The sequence below is a fragment of the Equus asinus genome, chromosome 5 (genome assembly GCF_041296235.1).
Source record: "Equus asinus isolate D_3611 breed Donkey chromosome 5, EquAss-T2T_v2, whole genome shotgun sequence".
NCBI lineage: Eukaryota > Metazoa > Chordata > Mammalia > Perissodactyla > Equidae > Equus > Equus asinus.
In genome coordinates this window covers 48,777,646-48,798,666 of record NC_091794.1, presented here as the reverse complement: position 1 = coordinate 48,798,666, position 21,021 = coordinate 48,777,646, and the positions used below count along the sequence as shown (strand labels likewise).

At 39.1% G+C, this 21,021-nt stretch overlaps 1 protein-coding gene across 18 annotated transcripts in view; it reads right to left on the bottom strand.

Annotated features, from left to right (window-relative positions):
• TNIK (TRAF2 and NCK interacting kinase) overlaps nt 1–21,021 on the bottom strand; it is a 381,117-nt gene that overhangs the window by 46,935 nt on the left and 313,161 nt on the right. For 9 of the 18 annotated variants that reach the window (XM_014866817.3, XM_070509445.1, XM_014866823.3 and 6 more), the window contains 3 exons: nt 20,598–20,762; nt 16,391–16,630; nt 13,831–13,937 (listed from right to left, as the gene is read on the bottom strand). In XM_014866817.3, the coding sequence (XP_014722303.1) occupies nt 13,831–13,937; nt 16,391–16,630; nt 20,598–20,762 (512 nt within the window). The remainder of the gene's footprint in view (nt 1–13,830; nt 13,938–16,390; nt 16,631–20,597; nt 20,763–21,021) is intronic. The other 9 variants (XM_014866830.3, XM_070509453.1, XM_070509455.1 and 6 more) reach the window with 2 other exon arrangements.

Here is a 21,021-nt window from a genome sequence, read left to right as displayed (position 1 = left end):
TCTTGCTTTGTGGTAATGTATCTGCCAAAAATATTTGGTCGAGTTAAAAATTCCTAAATTTTGGGTTACTGGAAAACATGGCTGGTGGCCCTGGAAAATATGACATGTAAAAATAAATACGTCCTCATAATTTATTCATTTTGATCATATAAATGTAGAATTTATGGAAATATTTATGTTTTCATGGTAAATGGTTGTTAAGTCAACTTCACCATAAAATCGACTGCAGAAGAGATTGTTGGTACAAATTTTTAAAAACTTTTAAAATTCTTGATATTTTTAATGGCACTCCTTTGTGTAGTAACTATTTTGTGAAAGCTGTTAGCATCTACTTGATTGAAACAGATTTGGATTCATATTGGAAATACCCCTGATTTAGAGAATACATAAAATGATAAATATATCATACTTCTGAAATATCCTACATTTCAAATTTTCCATTTTTTATACAGAAACAATCCCATCTTCTTTAATTCCCAATTAATGAATTCTTCCCCATGTCCTCTTTGATTAAACAGTAGTAGTCAGGAATTATTTGTGTAAAATTAATAAACTCCAAAAATATTTTTTCTAAAAATTGTATTGCTAACCAATTGTATTTCAGATGAAGGATGATAGGCATACTAAGATTTCTTGGTAGTTGCTCTCATTTTGTGGAATGATAACGTAATGTTCTTTGTATTAAAAAAATACCTGTTCAGAGAAGGGTGGCAGTGAGCTCCGAATTGTTCATCCTGGTGGCTGTGTTGTGGTAGCAGGATCCAGCTATTTGCTCTAATATAGCACTCCTTTGATCATTTAACCAAAATCTTTCTATTAAGCACCTACTTTGTGAGACTCAGTGGACCAGTACAAGGGATGGAGGAGAGAGACAGGTCACAGGGCAGACGGTCAAGTTACAACACAGTCCTAGAGATGAGATATGTGCAGGAGAGAGAATAGCAAACAAAAATTCCGCATGCTGTGTGTGAGAGTCTAAATATCATTGGAGTTTGGGGAGCAATGAATGAAGCCTGGAGTGATCCAGGTGGCGTCAGAAAGGAGACAGGACTTGATTGGGCTTTGGAATGGTGAGCAGGAAGACTGGGGGAGTAGCCTGAGCAAAGACACAGGGGCTGGGGTTTTCCTGGGGTTAGTTGATGTAGAGAGACATGGGGTACCAAGTCTCTGTCAGGAAATCCTGGGAGAGCTGCTCATCAGAAGCGATGGGTGGCTTATGCAGCAATGGCCTTTAAAGCCTGGCAGAGGACAGGAGCCTCCCAGGGTAGACTTATGAATGACTGGCCAGGAGAGAGGCAGGCTGACCAGGTAGGAGGTCACCTTAGATGATAAGGCTTGGGCCAGGGATGTCCTGGCATAAAAGAGGGGCATGGGCATTAGCAGAACCAGCTGGGATGAGCGTGCGTCTCCGAGGGGGCTCAGTGCCTCTTTCTGTGTGAAGCTAATTGGTTCCCATGGGCATTAAATCCCTGACCTGGGCCTCATTAGCACAAGTCCCCCCACTGGAGCTCACCAGCATGAGTGCTGATCTTCATAGGTTGCTATTTTTGCTGCTGGAGACTGAAAGAAGTATTTAGTTTCTATGTAACCACACACAGAAAGAGGAAAAACTTTAAAAAGCTTTTTCTTTCTTTTTTTTTGTAAAATAAGAGCATTTTGAGAAAATGTCATACTGTTCACATTTTTCTCTTCCTTATTATGTAGTAATATGGTCTGGCCTTGGGGCCAAGGGTTCTGAGATAAATGTTCTCAGAGGGGATCAATTTCAGAAGAATTCTATGAAATAATAGATTCCCCTTGTTCACATACTAACTGAGCCTACTCAGATCCAAACTAGTAAAAACTGGAAAACATTCATACAGATTTCTTTAAATGCTAACTTTTACTTCAGACATTTGCCATCCCACAGACAATGCTGTCTGGTCTATGAAACACACAGTAAAGTGAAAATGTGGCAATTATTCCATTTACTTGAATCATATAAAAAGTCAAAACAGAAAATTAGGATTACAAAGTGATTTCTTGGCCCAAATACTTGGGACAATTCTATAATTAACTGGCTGACTGCCAAAATTCACTTTAGTTTGTTACTTGATGACACAACCAATGAGCACAAATGAGGCATAAGAAGATACATTTGGGATGGGACAGAGAATTATTTTTCGAAATTAAGCATTTAGTCATTGGGTTTTGACTGGGTGTTTCTGGCTTAATTTAAGTCTTTTCACATTCTGAATGTACCTGTTTGATGAAATTTTAATTTGCTTTAAAAGAACACATGAATCACAGTTAAACATTAAAAGTGCTTGGAATTTTTTAAAACAGTATTTAGAAAAATGAACAAGTCAAATCTTGATTTGAACTCAACTGATCATCTTGACAACACAAAGCATTTTAGAGTCCACATAGGAACTGAGAACCGCCCATTGATCTTGCAGTCTGAGCAATGCCCAGCTGCACATACCTGAGAAGGAAGGGCAGGGCAGGGTTGCATGGGGTCACGGGGACTGTGTTATCACCTGACTTTAGCCGTCTAGGAAGGGGACTGTAAAAAGCACATGATGATACTTGTTCTAGCTTGAGTAGGGAAGTTTTGGGGATACAAATAGGTCCCATGGGACAACAACCCTTAAAAGGTAGTGAATATCGCAAGATGAGGATCAATAACCATAAGATTAAGAGGAGCTGTTAACAGACTCACTAAACTACATGGTGAGAAAGGTGGAGGCAACTGGTGCTGTGTCAGTCAATGGATCATGAGATCCCTTTCCTTTGGGAAAATGAGGCAGCAATGACAGCTGCATTCACTGCTGAACAGATCAGCAGAGCTGGTGCTTAAGAGTAAGGACTTTGGTGCAAGGCTACCAGGTTTCCAATGTTGGCTCTTTCACTTACTAATTTTGTCACCTTGGGTAATTTACTTAACTTGTGTTTCAGTTTCCCCATCTATAAAATGGAGGTGATTATAGTCACTACCTCACAGAGTTGTTATACGGTTTAAATTAGGTAACATCTGTAATGTGCACTGAACAGTACCTTGCATATGCAGGTGTTCCAGAAGTGTTCAATGAATAAAGAAATAAATAATAAATCACCCCAAACCAAGCAGAAGGCAGGGACCCACAGGAACCCAATAACACTTTCTTGACCAACTGATGCCAGCACAGCTGTACCTGCTCAATACTGTATCTATTTAAAAACATGTTCTCTATAGGGCTCTTTTTGATTTGATGTGGCATATGCAAACAGCAGAAGAGTGACATAGCAGGGAGTTTTTCCTGGGAGAAGGAAGGCTATTAAAAATGGTAACACTTTGCTTTTTTCCCTCATGTTACAGGTACATGCTTATATATTCCCATTTTAATTCAAGAGTGTTCTATTCAGGGTACTAAGTACTTTGTTGATTTCAACACATTGTTTCCCAAATTATCCAAAAATATTACACATTCTGCAGTTTCTATATAACATCTTGCACCTAGTAACCGGAGTCCATTAGCACTGAATTCAGGAAGGTGAGTCCAGAAACTGGGCTTCTTTACAATTAGGCTCTGCCTTTCTTTTTCTTTGCGGCTTAGCCCAACAATGGTTTATTTCTCACTCACATCACAACATACACGGGTAGATGTGCTCTCCTTGGTGGTTCTTCTCCAAGTGGTGACTCAGGGATGCAGGTTCCTTCCACGTTGAGACACAAGTTATCTCAAACTTAAGGTCCCTAAGTTTGCCACAGAAGGAGAAGAGAGAGGCTCTGCCTTCTTCAGATAAGTGAATTCACACATTCACTCCAAATTAAAATAAGAAAGCAAGGCTAGAAGTAGAATCTTGCCCCAAAGAGCAGCAGGCATAGTATATCCTCTGACCCATGGGCCCCAGAGGCAGGCAGCCTTGGTTGAGTCACTCAGCCCCAAGGTCACCTGCAGCCCTGTACACAGTGGGTCCTCAATATACATTTGCTGAATTTAGCAAATAAAATAAAAATAACAACAAAACATCTTAAATCTGTCCCTTACTATATGTGTCATTTTTCTTGGGATCCATTCTAACTTTGCTAACTTTCTAGTCTCCCGTAAGAGTCATTTCAAAGAAAAGGCTGAGAGGACAAAAGGAATATTGACCAAGTGTAAGGAAGCATTGTAAAGAACAAATTATTTAAAAGCAATCCTTTTTTATGACTTTATGGGTGGGCAGTTGTCTGTCAAATGATCCAAAAAGAATTATGAGGAGAGTTTGGAAGATGGCAGTGTAGGAGGATCCTGAGCTCGCCTCCTCCCATGCACACAACAAACCTACGACTACCTGTGGAGCAATGTCCTCTGAGAGAGATCTGGAAACTGAATGAAAACAACCTTCACAACAAGGGACAGCACAGAGAGGGGTGGAAGAGGCAGAGATACAGCCCTGCTGATGGAAAAAGTCTACAGCCTTGCCACAGCACTTCACAGTCAGGAGTGATCTCCAAGTACAAAGCTCTTCCCAGTGGAGAAAGGCATTCAAGCACCACATTAGGCACCCCAGCCCTTACATCTAGCACAAGACAGATTAGACCCCAAAACACCTGACTGAAAACCAACAGGGAATATGCCCAGGAAAACTACTGAACTTCAGGGAAAGGAAAACCTGCTCTTAAAGGGCCCACACACAGACTTGCTCAACATGGAAACAAGCACAAAAACACCAGATAGAAAAGTGGATAGTCCATTGGTAAAAGAGACTCACTTGCTAAGTTCAGACCCAATCCTGGAAAGGCAGGAGATGGCTGGACCACTCCCCCAGGAACTGAGACACTGGAAGCAGCCATTACTGTGATCTAGCTCTGTTGTGCTGATACAGACACTGGCAGGTGCCATCGGAATCCTTCCTCTAGCCTGTTAGTGCAGGGTTCTTCCCTGCCCACTAGAGCACCCAAGGCAATCAAGCATAGCCAGGCAGCAGGCAGCCCACCTCAGGCACCAGCCCCATCTACTAGTGAGCTCACAGCAGACTTGTGCCACTGGGCTTCGTAAACAGCCACACAGGGAGTCTGCCCCACCTATCAACACACCTGAAACGGTTGTCCACTGCCACACTGGGGAGCTGCTCTGCCCATCAGTGCACCTGAGGCAGCTGTGTGCTCCTGGGCAACATAGCCAGTTTGTGTTGTAGGCCTGCCCCAGCCAAGAGCAGGCTGGCACAACAGTGCACTACACAGCCAGCCTCACCCACCCCATGCATCAGCACACCCAAGGCAGCTGAACCCCACTGGGCTGCAAAGCCAGCCACACTGGGGGCCTGCAGGAGTTGTGTGTCCCTGAGCCTAGCAACCAGCTATAGTGGGGGCCTAACTTGCTCACCAGCAAACCTACAGTAGTTGTGCATTACCAGACCTTGCAGCCAGCCAGGGGGAGGTTGTGGCTGTCTTACCCAATAACATTCCTGTAGCAGCTGCACATGTACATGTGGCTGGGCTTTGCAACCAGCTGGCCTGAGGGCCAGCCTAGCCCACCTGTGTGCCCAAAGCAATAGCAGTCCCACTACAACAGAAGGGCACATGCAGCCTACACAGAGGACACTCCTTGAGCATTTGGCATGGGTGATGACGGGGAAGCATGCTGCTGGGCCCCATAAGACATCTCCTATATAAGGCCACATTTCCAGGATTGGGAGATGTAGCAGATCTACCTAATACACAGAAATAAGCACAGAGAAGTAGGCAAAATGAGGAAACAAAGGAGTATGTTCCAAATAAAAGAACAGGACAAACCCTCAGAAAAAGAACTAAATGCAACAGAAATAAACAATCTACCTGAAAAAGAGTACAAACTAATGGTCATAGGATGCTCACTGAACTCAGGAGAATAGATGAACACAGTGAGAACCTCAACAAAGAATTAAAAAATATAAAAAGAACCAATCAGGGCTGAAGAATAACGGAAATGAAAAATTCATCAAAGGGAATCAACAGCAGAGTAGATGACACAGAAGAACAGATCAGTTATCTGGACAACAGAGTAGAGGAAATCAGAGTAGAGTAGAACAAAAAAGAAAACAAAGAATGAGGACAATCTAAGGGACCTCTGGGACAACATCAAGTGTACTAACATTTGCATTATAGGTGTCCCAGAAGGATAAGAGAGAGACAAAGGGGTGGATAATTCATTTGAAGAAATAATAGCTGAAAGCTTCCCCAACCTGGGAAAGGAAACAGACATCCAAATACAGGAAGCACAGAAAATACCAAACAAGATGAACTCAAAAGGCCCACACCAAGACACATTATAATTAAAATGTCAAGAATTAACGATAAAGAGAGAAACCTAAAAGCTGTAAGAGAAAGGCAACAAGTTATGTACAAAGGAAACCCCCTAAGACTATCAACTGACTTTTCAGCAGAAATCTTACAGGCTAGAAGGGAGTGGCATGATACATTCAAAGTGCCAAAAGGAGAAAACCTACAATCAAAAATACTCTACCTGGCAAGGTTATCATTCAGAATGGAAGGATAAAGAGTTTTCCAGATAAGAAAAAACTAAAGAAGTTCATCACCACTAAACCAGCCTTACAAGAAATGTTAAAGGAAATTATTTAAGTGGAAAAGAAAAGACCACAAATAGGAATAAGAAAATTATCAAAGAAAAAATATCACTGGTAAAAGCAAATATACAGTAAACGTAGTAGATCAACCACCTATAAAGCTAGTAGGAAGGTCAAAAGATAAAACTACTAAACTCTCCTTTATGTTAAGGGACACACAAAATTAAGAGGTAAAACATGATGTCAAAAACACAAAATGTGGGGAGGCAGAGTAAAAGTGTAGTGCTAGTAGTATGAGGTCGAACTTAAGAGACCATCAACTTAACATAAATTGCTATTTACATAGGTTATTATATACAAAACTTATGGTCATCACAAACCAAAAACCTACAATGAATACACAAAAGATAAAGTGAAAGGAACACAAATTTAACACTAAAAGAAGTCATCAAATCACAAGGAAAGAGAGCAAGAGAAGAAGAAAGGAACAGAGAAGAATTACAAAAACATCCAGAAAAAAGGTAAGAAAAGGTAATAGTTATCAACTGTTACTTTAAATGTAAACAGATTAAATGCTCCAATCAAAAGACAAAGGGTGGCTGAATGGATTAAAAAACCCAAGACTCATATATATGCTGCATACAAGAGACACACTTCAAACCTAAAGACACTCAAAACTAAAAGTGAAGAGAGGGAAAAAGATATTCCATGCAAATGAAAACAAAAAGAAAGCTGTGGTAGCAACACTTGTATCAGACAAAATAATTTTTTTTTTCCTGAGGAAGATTTGCCCTGAGCTAACATCTGTGCCAATCTTCCCCTGTTTTGTATACTGGTCACCACCACAGCATGGCTGACAAATGGTGTAGGTCAGTGCCTGGGATCTGACCCTGTGAACCCGGGCCACCAAAGTGGAGAACGCTGAACTTAACCACCACAAACAGGGCTGGCCCCCAAGATAGACTTTAAAACAAAAACTAACAAGAGACAAAGAAAGGTATTACCTAATGATAGAGGGAACAATCCAAAAAGGATATAATACTTGTAAATATCTACGCACCCAACATAGCACCTAAATATATAAAGCAACTATTAACAGACATAAAAGAAGAAATTGACATTAACACAATAATACTAGGGGACTTTAACACTCCACTTACATCAATGGATAGATCATTTAGACAGAAGATAAGTAAGGAAATATTGACCTTAAATGACACATTAGGCCAGATGGACTTAATAGGTATATACAGAACATTCCATCCAAAAATGCAGAATACACATTCTTTTCAAATGAACGTGGAACCCTCTCCAGGGTAGATCACATATTAGGTGAAAAACAAGTCTCAATAAATTTAAGAAGAATGAAATAATATCAAGTACGTTTTCTGACTAACAGCATGAAACAAGAAATCAGCTACAAGAAGAAAACTGGAAAAGTCACAAATATGTGAAGACGAAACAAAATGCTACTGAACAACTATTGGATCAATGAAGAAATCAAAGGAGAAACCAAAAAATACCTGGAGACAAATGAAAATATGACATACCAAAATCTATAGGATACAGCAAAAGTGGTACGAAGAGGGAAGTTTATAGCAATATAATGCCTACCTCAAGAAACAAGAAAAGTCTCAAATAAACAATGTAACATTACACCTAAAGGAACTAGAAAAAGAAGAACAAACGAAGCCCCAAATCAGTAGAAGGAAGGAAATAATAAAAATCAGAGCAGAAATAGAGACTAAAAAGACAATAGAACAGATCACTGAAACTAAAAGCTGATTCTTTGACAAGATAAAGAAACCTTTAGCTAGACTCCCTAAGTAAAAAAGAGAGAATGCTCAAATAAATAAAATCAGAACTGAAAGAGGAGAAATTACAATGGATACCACAGAAGTGCAAAGGATTATAAGAGAATACTATAGAAAGCTATATGCCAACAAATTAGATAATCTAGAAGAAATGGATAAATTCTTAATTATAGAACCTTCCAAAACGGAATCAAGAAGAAATAGTGAATATGAATAGACTGATCACTAGTAAGGAGATTGAAACAGTAATCAAAAACCTCCAAAAAAACAAAAGTCCTGGACTAGACAGCTTCCCTAGTGAATACTAGCAAACATTCAAAGAAGATTTAATACATATCCTTCTCAAACTCTTCCAAAAATTTGAAGAGGAGAGGATGCTTCCTAACTCATTCTACAAGGCCAACATTACCCTGATACCAAAACCAGACAAAAGAAAAAGAAAAAAAGAAAGAAAATTAAGGGCCAATATTACTGATGAACATAGATGGAAAAGACCTCAACAAAATATTAGCAAATTGAATACAACAATACATTAAAATGATCATATACTATGATCAAGCAGAATTTATTCTAGGGATGTAGGGATGGTTCAACATCTGTAAATCCATCAATGTGATATGGGTATTTTTCTGGGTACTTTTTTTGGTAACAAAATGAAGAATAAAAATCATATTATCATCTCAATAGATAGAAATCATTCAACAATCTTCAGCATCAATTTATGATAAAAACTCTGAATAGAATGGGTATAGAAGGAAAGAACCTCAACATAATAAAGGCCATATATGACAAACCCACAGCTAACATTAGAGTCAACAGTAAAAAACTAAAAGCTATCCTTCTAAGAACAGGAACAAGACAAGGATGCCCACTTTCACCACTCTTATTCAAAATAGTATTGGAAGTCCTAGCCAGAACAATTAGGCAAAAAAAAGAAATAAAAGGGATCCAAATTGGAAAGGAAGAAAGTAAAGCTGTGACTATTTGCAGATGATATGATCTTATATATAGAAAACCCTAATGAATCCACCAAAAAACTATTAGAAATAACAAATGAATACAGTAGTATTCAGGGTACAAAATCAACATACAAAAATCAGTTGTGTTTCTATACACTAAGAACGATATAGCAAAAAGAGAAATTAAGAATACAATCCCACGTACAATTGCAACAAAAAAAATAAAATATCTAGGAATACCTTTAACCAAGGATGTGAAAGACTTGTACACTGAAAACTATAAAACGTTGTTGAAAGAAATCAAAGACACAAAAAAATGGAAAGATATTCCATGCTCATGGATTGGAAGAATTAGCATAGTTAAAATGTCCACGCTAATCTACACACTCAGTGCAATCCCTATCAAAGTCCCAATGACATTTTTCATGAAACTATAAAAAAAGAATCCTAAAATTTATATGGAACAACAAAAGATCCCAAATAGCCAAAGCAATCCTGAGAAAAAAGAAGAAAGCTGAGGACATCACACTTGCTGATTTCAAAGTATACTACAAAGCTGTAGTAATCAAAACAGCATGGTACTGGCACAAAAGACACACAGATCAAAGTAACAGAACTGAAAGCTCAGAAATAACCCCACATGTCTGTGGACAGCTAATTTTTGACAATGGAGTCAAGAAAATACAATGGAGAAAGGAAAGTCTCTTCAATAAATGGTGCTGGGAAAACTGGACAGCCACATGCAAAAGAATAAAAGTAAACTAGTATCTTATACCACACACAAAAATTAACTCAAAATGGATTAAAGAGGGGCCAGCCTGGTGGCACACTGGTTAGGTATGCGGACTCTGCTTTGGCAGCCCAGGGTTCACAGGTTTGAATCCTGGGCATGGACCTATGCACCGCTTATCAAGCCAGGCTGTTGTAGGTGTCCCACATATAAAGTAGATGGGCAAAGATGTTAGCTCAGGGCCAGTCTTCCTCAGCAAAAAGAGGAGGATGGGCAGTGGATGTTAGCTCAGGGTTAATCTTCTTCAAAAAAAAAAAAAAGGATTAAAGACTCGAATGTAAGACACGAAACCATAAAATTCCTAGAAGAAAATATAGGCAGAGCACTCTTTGACATCAGTATCTTTTTGAATATGTCTCCTCTGGCAAGAGAAGTAAAAGACAAAATAAACAAAGGGGACTACATCAAACTAAAAACCTTCTGAATGGCAATAGAAACCATCAACAAAATGCAAAGACAACCTACCAACTGGGAGAATATATTTGTAAGTGATATATCTGATTAAGGATTAATATCTAAAATTCAACAACATCATACAACTCAGCAACAAAAAAACAAACAACCCAATTGAAAAATGGGCAGAGAATCTGAACAGACATTTTTCCAAAGAAGATCTACAGATAGCCAACAGGCACATGAGAAGATGTCAACATCACTAATTATTAGGGAAATGCAAATCAAAACCACAATGAGATATCACCTCATGCCCATAGGAATGGCTATGATTAAAAAGACAAGAAATAACAAATGTTAGAAAGGATGTAGACAAAAGAGAACCCTCGTACACTGCTGGTGGGAACGTAAACTGCTGCAGCCACTAAGGAAAACAGTATAGTGATTCCTCAAAAAAATTAAAAATAGAACTACCAGTTATTCTACTTCTGGGTATTTATCCAAAGAACATGAAAATATTAATTGGAAAAGATACATGCACTCCTATTTTCACTGCAGCATTATGCACAATAGCCTAGACTTGGAAACAACCTAAGACTTGGATGAATGGATAAAGATGATGTGGTGTATATATACAGTGGAATACTACTCAGCCATAAAAAAGATGAAATCTTGCCATTTGCAACAACATGGATGGACCTTGAGGGTATTATGCTAAGCAAAATAAGTCAGACAGAGAAAGCCAAATACCGTATGATTTCACTCATATTTGGAAGATAAACAAACAACAGCAAGAAACAAACACATAGGTACAGAGTACAGATTGTTGGTTACTAGAGGGGAAAGGGGTTTTAGGGGAAGGCAAAAGGGGTAAAAGAGCGCATCTGTACAGTGACGGATGGCAACTAGACTTTTGGTGGTGAACACAATGCAGTCTATACAGAAGTCGAAATATAATGATGTACACTTGAAATTTATATAATGTTATAAACCAATGATACCACAATAAAAAAATAAACTAGAAACAGAAAAGAATTATAAAGACCTCATTAGGACCAACAGAAAGTAAGACAGTCTCTGTGTTACAGTAACGGCTCCCAGTGAATCACATCTCCCAGTGTCCACGCCCCTATGTATTTCCTCTATACACGGACTCAGGGCTGGACTACATGACTTGTGATGGCCAATGGGACATCGGCAAAGACGTGCAAGCGAACACTTGAAAAGCACTTGTGCACTGGGGCTTTCTCTCTTGGAATGCCGTCCTGAGATGACCAAACAATAAAGAAGCCCAGGATGAAAGACCACACGTTCAGTGCAGCTAAACCTTCAGCTCAGTGCAGCTGTGTGCGTGAGGTCAGGCGAGACCAGCAGAACTTCTTAGTGAACACAGACCCATGAGAAATAATAAATTGTTATTATTTCAGACTACTAAATTTTGGGGTGCTTTATTATGCAGCGAAGATGAACCAAAGCTATGCCTATTACAGTAAACAAGCCAAATCCTGGAGCTTTTAAAAATGCAATCCAATCGAGAGTTGCAAAGTCTGATTCACATCTTAAATGTTGGCTGCTTGGAGATACGTGAGAGTAAGAAGCAGGCGTGTGCGGTAGGATTACTCCACATGGCAGAGATGGAGATTCTGCATCCCTCCCCTCCCCATTGTCGCTCTGACTTTCACTGTGGGCGAGTGATTATTACCTCACAGCTCACTCCCACCATACCTCCTCTGTAAGCAGACAAATGTTAGCTGCCTCAAACGTCTGCATTCTTTGCACAAAGTACCATATTTAAGTGGTTCCAAGGGAAAAGTGGATGGTTTGCAAACACTGACCAACAAACATCAACTATCTTAGGCCCTAATGTCATTAAAACAACATTTGAGAAGGAACAAAGAGGTGCTCTTCATTTGACTATATAATGATAGTTTTTTGGTTAATAGAAAAAGACAAAGTTGAAATGATGCTTGATCTATAGCAACTAAAATTCCAAGCAATTATTTCAATGAACAGAGCTTCGAGGGCAGAGTTCAAAGGAGAAAAAGCGCTGATAAATTGTGGGCTTATCACTGCTTGAAGAGGGGGACTGATAAAGTTCAGGCTGGCAGTCCAGGACTAACATTCCTTTGGCTCCCTGGTCACAGGGCATTCCAGTCTTTCTCAGCGCTGCTTAGCAACACTAGCTTGGCGTGAACCTGATAAGTCACTGGAAAAAAATAGCTCATTCAGAGCTTCCTGCAATTGGTAATTCCAATCAGAATGGGCTGGCTTCTTTGCCCTAAATGGATTAACACTTAGGGCACTTCCATCTTACTTATGGACTGACCCCTTCCTAAGGCTTTTCATATGAAGAGGAAAATTAAAGCTTCATGATCAAAGGCATCCCATATTTTAAAGATATGCACGAATAATCCAAACCTGCATTTCCAGTCTTTATCTCTCACTAGCAAGTGAGAGTCCTTCTCTTATTATGAACACAATGAAAAAGAAGTAAACAGCCTGCCAAAGCTCATCCTTTTTATAGTCTCAGCAGAGGCCATTTGCTATTTCAGTTGGTCCTAAAAAGGGGTGTATTCATCATGAAAAATCTGAGGGAAGCTTGATGAACTATAGCCGCAAACAGCATCTGTTACCACATAAAATCTGCTCAGATACTGTAAAGATATTGTTTACTTTCCAGCTTCTCTTGAGACCTCTACGCCAAGCAGTAAGTGGATGCAACTTCCTGACTGTAGGAATATACATTGTTGATGGAAAGTTCTAGGAGAGCACAGAGCAACAGTGGAAACATAACTGTACTTAGTGACCCTGAATAATGCCAAAGAGGTGATTTCCTCATAAGAGCGAGTCCTTCTGTCATTTGCCAAGCTAGGGAAGCTCTGCAGCTGGTCAGGGCTGTATTTCCTTGGCAATCACTTAGTAATGTTTCAAGATTCCCAGGGCACATTTCTTGACCTGATGCTAAAAATCGTCTCAAACCAGGTCATTCTGTTCTGCTGACACCATGAAACGGTCTCTGAGGTCATGTTTTGGGGTACTGCAACCAGACTTACATTTGCAATTTTACTCCCAGATTTTTTAAACTGTCAACTAAAGTAGACCTGATTGGCTTCTGGGTTGCCTCATTCATTCATTCATTTACTCATTCATTCGTGAGCCCCCACTGTGTGCTGATTTCCGTGAAAGGCTACCGAAGAAATAAAAGGCATGTGGCCTGGCCTACCAAAGCTTACAGTCTAGGTGGCCAGTCAACGTGCCTCCGAAGTGAAAAAAGAACAACGACGTTTTTTAGGAACGCAATGAAGACAATAACAATGGTGGGTGGGAGCTTTCCCCTACACCGTAACCATCTTCCTTCCCTTACCTTGCTCTGATGGGCTGAGATCCTAGTCTGGGTCCCAGAGCACCGCCATTTCCAGGAGAATTCTTTCTGGCTAACGCTGGGGATATAGAAGTTGTTCTTTGAGGCACCTGAAAGAAAACCAGAATTCAGAAATATTTTCTGTAAAATAGCTTCCATAGGCTACTTACTGAAAAGAAACCTACTCCTTTCCAAAGATTTGCCAAGATTTACAAACTATCAGAAACAGGGAAGAAATACCTTTCATTTCTCAAAGAAATATTTAACTCCTAAAACAAGGTCAAATGAATAGCAGTGAGGCAAATTCGGCAACCATTAAGGAGTATGGTCCTCAAGTTTAAAATTAAGTTTAAAAACAGACCAAACTAATTATTTTAATTCATTGGATTAAAATAATTGACCTCCATTTGTGCAAGAGTGGTAGATACCAGAAATTTCTTTAGGGTACCATTAACTCACCTGATCATTGGAAAGGGCATCAGATGAGCACCTTCCAGATAAACCGAGCTTCATTTTTGGCTCACATCCCAACCGATAAACAGATAAGGAAATTATGAAATCTGGGCAGAAACTACGGTATCGGGCTAGCAGTTGGGACAGAAGCCACATGTCAGTGAGCTCAGAAAAACTACTGCAATAGATCCCACACGTTTCTACTTCCTAATCAGCTTGCAATTACTAATTGAAAATGAAACCCAAAATGCTGCGCTTTGAAAGGTCAACTTGCAAATGTTATACAAAACAGGATGAATACTGAAAATACTGGAAGGGTCTTCAAAAAGACTATGTGAGTACCAATTGGACTGTGAGGTACAGTAGGAAAATGCATTATTAGCTTATCTGGCAAGGGCCTAAGGTAGAATGCAGGTATGCCTCATTTTATGAAACATTTTTTAATGAAATCAAATATTGCAAGTGTACTAAAGAGGGAAAACTTACTTTATGAAAGTTGACTAGGAAATGGAAACACAGATATCCTGTCACAGCTTTTTGGGTTAAACATTCATCAGGTGCTTTGATTTTCATTCACTTTTTTGGCTCTTTTAAAGTGTGTTTGTGTTTTATACCAGATATTTTTAAGATGTGCTTTGTTTTAATATTTTTGTTTAATATACTTAATGATATTAACATTAACATAAATTTATTGGTTATTATCATACATTTTAAGATAAAAGACCTAGAAAGATGAGTCAGTCAAGTGACACAGAATGACCAAATCAGTATCACCACCTGCTCAAATGAAACATTACTACTACTATTCCTCCTTTTTCTTTTTGTAAACTTAAGTAGTTGTAGAGAAGAAAGAGTCTAATGAATTATTAAAATCTAAAATCTCTGCATTGATCTTAATTTTTCTCCCAGCTCTGTAAGTGTACGCCTGCATGTTTTTAGAGAGTGGACCAATAACTCCCACTGTCACTTTCCTCACCTCTCGTGTTTGCTCCTCTGCCCATCCCATTTTCCATTTCTCTGCCCATCCTATTTTCCATGTCTCTGCCCATCCTATTTTCCATTTCTCTGCTATCCTATTTTCCATATTGAACTTTGCTCCCTAAATAATCTTTTCCAAAGGCATCTCTGCTTCCACAAGAGGAGAACACCAACAAAAAAACCATTATCAGCTATCTTCATTTTCAAAATAATGGAAATCCTGTTATAATGCCCTTTTGAGCAGAAAATGAGCAAAAATATTAAAAAAAAATCATTGGGTAAAAAGTGTTATTTTTTTTTTTTTCCTGGAAACAATGACATTGATCTCTGGAAACTGTGGGATATTCCATTTGTCATAGCCCCTGTGCTGAGCTCAGGAGTAAGAGGAATCCTGAACTAGGAAGAATCTGATGCAAAAGTTTCTTCAGTATTTTGAAACACTTTCAAGTTGTCTGTAGTGAGATGCGTGGCCACATTTCGGGACGTTTTGAGGAAAAAGTAACAACTTGGTATAGGCAAACACAAAACAAGAACCCGAACCCAGGACTGTTCTATCCAGTGGGCTGGCTCATCATTTTACTCTACAGTTTTATCCTCAATAATTAACTAAGGTTGGTATTAGATTATGAGCTGGCCCAGAAGGAGCTTTCTTTAAATGGGGCCTACTAAAATATCCTAAGAGCAATACTACCTTCTGAATACTCGAAATCTCATTGCACTTTGTGTTATTAAAAATAGGAATGAGTGAATTTTCTACTTTTTATCTGGAAGTTTTCAATTGGTCTAGATGTAGATTCAGTCATCAAAGGAGATAGCCATTATTCTATTTCTTAATATGGATAGTAAAATAAAGTTTAGAATGCTTGGGGTTAAGAGTTCTAATTCTGGATACAGAATATATGCTTCCAAGTCATTCAGTCTACCTGAGTCTCCATTTCTTTGGGGAAAACAGAAGTCAGAAATGATAAATGACAATCCAAGTCCTAGCTTGGGAATGACAAGGGACCAAAACAAATGTGAGAAGGGACAGTGCTTTGTCATTATCATGTTCTTCATTGCCATGAAAGATCTGGAATAGGGGTAATAATAATAAACAGCGATGACGATGATAAAAACACCCCAGTAATATTACCTTTGGTGGAATATCTTCTTCCTGTCGTAACCAAGAGCTTCGGTCAAATTTCTCAATTCGAGTGGGGAGAGGAGGGTTTTCGGAGGTGGGATCCGAGTTCTGGCGCGGCATCTCAACACGGTGAGAGGTCACAGTCAGAGCCTCCTGAAACCCAGACAGGCCCTTGGTGGGCTGCTCGTGCACTGACTGGGAGGCGGTCAAGGCAGGTCCCTGGGATTTTACAGCTACCAGATGTGGGATCTAAGCACCAAACCAACATCAGAGCAGCAGCATTAGAAGAGAAAGCAGATCAGCCTGTACCTCACTCCGTGGGAGGGAAAATACAGTTTTAGGGCACAAGAATTGGAGTACATGGAACCCACCATGGCTTTCTGCAGCAAGCTTTTAAAAGCTCTCTGAAATTTTCCATTTAGAGCTATGTGTGTGGCTGAACCAGGGATCTTGGCAAAAAGTTAAATGATTTCCTTAAGACTGCTATGAAGTCAGTGAAATAAGGGTGATGATAATAACAATAGCACTTTTTAGTGAACATTTAATTGACCAGCAAGATGATATATTTACAAGCACTTCTCTTCTAATATTATACAACACCTCCTTTAAAACCCCTAACCTTGACTTTAGAAAATGTTATTGCTCTGTAAAACAAGAACTGCTCTGGACATCTTACTTCTTATGAACTCACTAAGTCTACCATGAGGTGGACACAATTATTTTCCTCCTTTTACACATGAGGCTGTAAGGTACAGAGAGGTTAAGTAACACCCTAGATTTCACAGCTAATACATGCTGGAGCCTGGATTGGAACCCACACATATGCCCACAGCCCATACGCGCAACTGCTATGTTATCCTGCTTTCTGGTGGACTGGCTCTTACCATCTATGATATTATATACCTCTTGACACCAGGATGTTTTTTTTAGGTGTAACTCTCACAATCTGGCATGTGTTCATATTGTTCATGCAGGCAAGACATTCAGGAAATGTGGCTCTATAACAAATCATTAAAATCTAGAGTTCAGAGTACCCTTTACCACTAGCACTGTTCACACTTTATTGCTAGTGCCCATGTAAGCCTGTCTCCTCCATCGTGAAGGTAAGCCCCCTGGACACTGGAGCCACGTCTGACATCATATCTCTGAGTCTAGCACTGTGCCTGGCATGTGGAAGGTGGTCAATAAATCTTGGTTAGGAAAACATCTAGAGTGCTTTCTAAATTGTTAATTCAACAAACGTTAATCTACTATCTGCTTTATCCAAGGGACCTATCAGTCCCTCTTTGGTCTGAAATCTCAATGCCTGGACTTCTGGGGGGCATTTCCACAGCCTTTCTACACCAGCCTGGCCTCATTCCTCTAGCACCTGAGAATTTTATCCCTGGAGCAGCCCTGCCCCAGCCTCTTCAGACCCTCTTTGGTCTGAAATCCGGAATGTTACTAACTATAGTTCAGAGAAAATCCTCAAAGTCTAGTTCAGCCGAATGTTATGCTTCAACCAGAATAGAACTATAACCAATCAGATTTATACTAAGGTTAAACATCATTAAATATATTAAATAATATTAAAACAAAGCATATTTTAAACATATGTAGTACAAAACACAAATCTACTCCAAAAGAGCCAAAAAAATAAACATAAAAATCGAACCACCCGAAGAGTGCTTAATCCAATTAGCTGTCACAGGATATCTACCTTTTCATTTCCTAGTCACTTTCATAAAGTTTCATAAGTTTTCCCTCCATTCTCCCCTTTTACTGGACCAAAGTACACCACAAGGTCAAAGTCACAGGTTTTAAAAGAGGTCATTTGTGTGCTAAAAGAGAAGTTCTTACAAAAATGTATCCTATGGAAGGTTAGGCGTGAAAGAATTATATACAAATAAAAACAACCAAGGAGAAGGCATGCTAAGCTGGCTGGTGCTCAAAAATCTTGGACCTCATGTACTAAAGGCAAATTTAAAACCAAGAATCCTTGATTTTATCTCTAGTCTTTTAAACTCCAGTTCAAATAGCATTACATATTTCAAAGGTGATCTCAAAATATTATGTGGAAGTGTTAACACAGGTGGATGCCTGGAAGAAATTTAAGGCATTTGAGTGAAAGCAGCTGTATTACCTTTATCTTTCATGAAATTTCATATTTTATTTCACTACATATTTCATTTTTGGCATACATAATCTAAAAAGTCCTCTAAAACTTCCCCAAACTTCCTCCTTTTCTTAAAGTGGAGTAATCTTTTTTCTTTTTCAAATAGCTTAAAACAGTTGTTCTCTGATAGCTAAGTTTTGACAAAGAAGCTGAGAACATACAATGGAGAAAGGAAAGTCTCTTTAATAAGTGGTGTTGGGAAAACTGGTCAGCCACATGCAAAAGAATGAAAGTAGACCACTATCTTATACCACAGACAAAAGTTAAAGACTTGAATGTAAGACCTGAAACCATAAAACTTCTAGAAGAAAACATAGGCAGTATGCTCTTTGACATCAGTCTTAGCAGTGTCTTTTTGACTATGTCTCCTCAGGCAAGAGAAACAAAAGAAAAAAATAAATGAGTGGGACTACATCAAACTAAAAAGCTTCTGAATGGCAAAAGAAACCATCAGCAAAATGAAAAGACAACCTACCAATTGGGAGAAGATATTTGTAAATCATATTATCTGATAAGGGGTTAAAATCCAAAATATATAAAGAACTCATAGAACTCAACAACAAAAAAAACAAACAATCTGATTAAAAAATGGGCAGAGGAGCTGAACAGACATTTTTCCAAAGAAGATATACAGATGGCCAACAGGCACATAAAAAGATCTTCAACATCACTAATTATTCGGGAAATTAAAACCACAATGAGATATCACCTCATGCATCTCAGAATGGCTATTATTAAAAAGACAAGAAATAACAAGTGTTGGAGAGGACGTGGAGAAAAGAGAACTCTTATACACTGCTGGTGGGAAGGTAAACTGGTGTGGCCACTATGGAAAACAGTATTCAGATTTCTCAAAACATTAAAAATAGAACTATCATATGATCCAGCTATTCCACTTGTGAGTATTTATCCAAAGAACAGAGAAACACCAATTCGAAAAGATATATGCACCCCTATGTTCATTGCAATGTTATTCACAATAGCCAAAACCTGGAAACAATCTAAGTGACCATCAGTGAATGAATGGATAAAGAAGATGTGGTATACCTATACAATGGAATACTACTCAGACATAAAAAAAGATGGAATCTTGCCATTTGCAGCAACATGGATGGACCATGAGGGTATTATGCTAAGCAAAATAAGTCAGACAGAAAAAGGCAAATACTGCATGATTCCAGTCATATGTGGAAGGTAAACAAACAACAACAACAAACAAACACATAGATACAGAGAATAGATTGGTGGTTACCAGAGGGGAAGGGGGTTAGGGAAAAAGCAAAAGGGATAAAGGAGCACAGGTGTACATTGACGGATGGCAACTAGACTTTTGATGGTGAATATGAGGTAGTCTACACAGAAGTTAAAATATAATGATATACACCTGAAATTTATATAATGTTATAAACCAATATTACCTCAATTAAAAAAAAATAAAAACCTGTGGTTCTCAAACTCTAAAGAGCATCAGAAACACCTAGAGGGCTTGTTAAACCACAGATAGCCAGACCCAACCCTAGAGCTGCTGATCAGCAGGTCTGAGGAGGACCAGAGAATCTGCATCTCTGCCAAGTTCCTGGGTGATGCTGATGCTGCTGGTCCAGCGACCACACTTCGGGCACCACGCGCTTAGAGACACCATTTTACTTAACCAAGTCCATTTAGTTTTTCCGGTTTCAGGATCAGGTTCAAATCCCAAGAATAAAAGATAATATAATAGTTTGTATATTTTAAAGGCCTATACAAATTTTAGTTTGGTAATTATAACTAAAAGGATGCTTGTTTTCCACCTCACAGAAACTCCTAGGGCTCTCCAGAGAGGCCAGTTTACAAGAAGTGACTCTGGTTGACTCAAAGTTAAAAATGGTGCTTTTTCCTCTCTCACTGCTTCCTCTACCTTTCAAGTTCTGTGCAGCCTCCTATATTACTACAGAGTCTATTTTAAGGGCCATGATTTGACTGGTCCTATGCCTGAATCCATGTCACCACCCCCTGGGCTGTTAGTAGGTTTAACTGTACACCCTCTTGAAATGCCCGACGGAACGAAGGGCAGAAATGTACCTGGGGATCGACTGGTCTGAGCATGGGCGGTGTCCGAGCAGGCTGCACTCCACTGATGCTGAAGGACTCTGACCTCGGGGGCAGGGTGGGGTCAGATATCCTGTTGGCAACCTTGTGAGGCATGGCAGGTGAACTCTGCCGGTTGAGCCTCGACCGTTCTTCTACCTAGAAGCAAAAAATAAAAATAAAAAAAGAGTGCTTCAATGGATAAATGGATAGAAACTGATTTATTTCCCAGAAATAAGGATTTTCTGTAGTCACCTGCACAGCCATTTTTGTGTCCCTCTGATCAATGCATTTTAAGGAGCCAAAATTCTCCGTATCTGTTCTGCATCAAGAATTTTCGAAAAAGCTGTTTCTGTCTGAGTAAACACTAGCATGAAAAACACACAGAACAGTTAAGCCATTACCCTTCCATTACCCA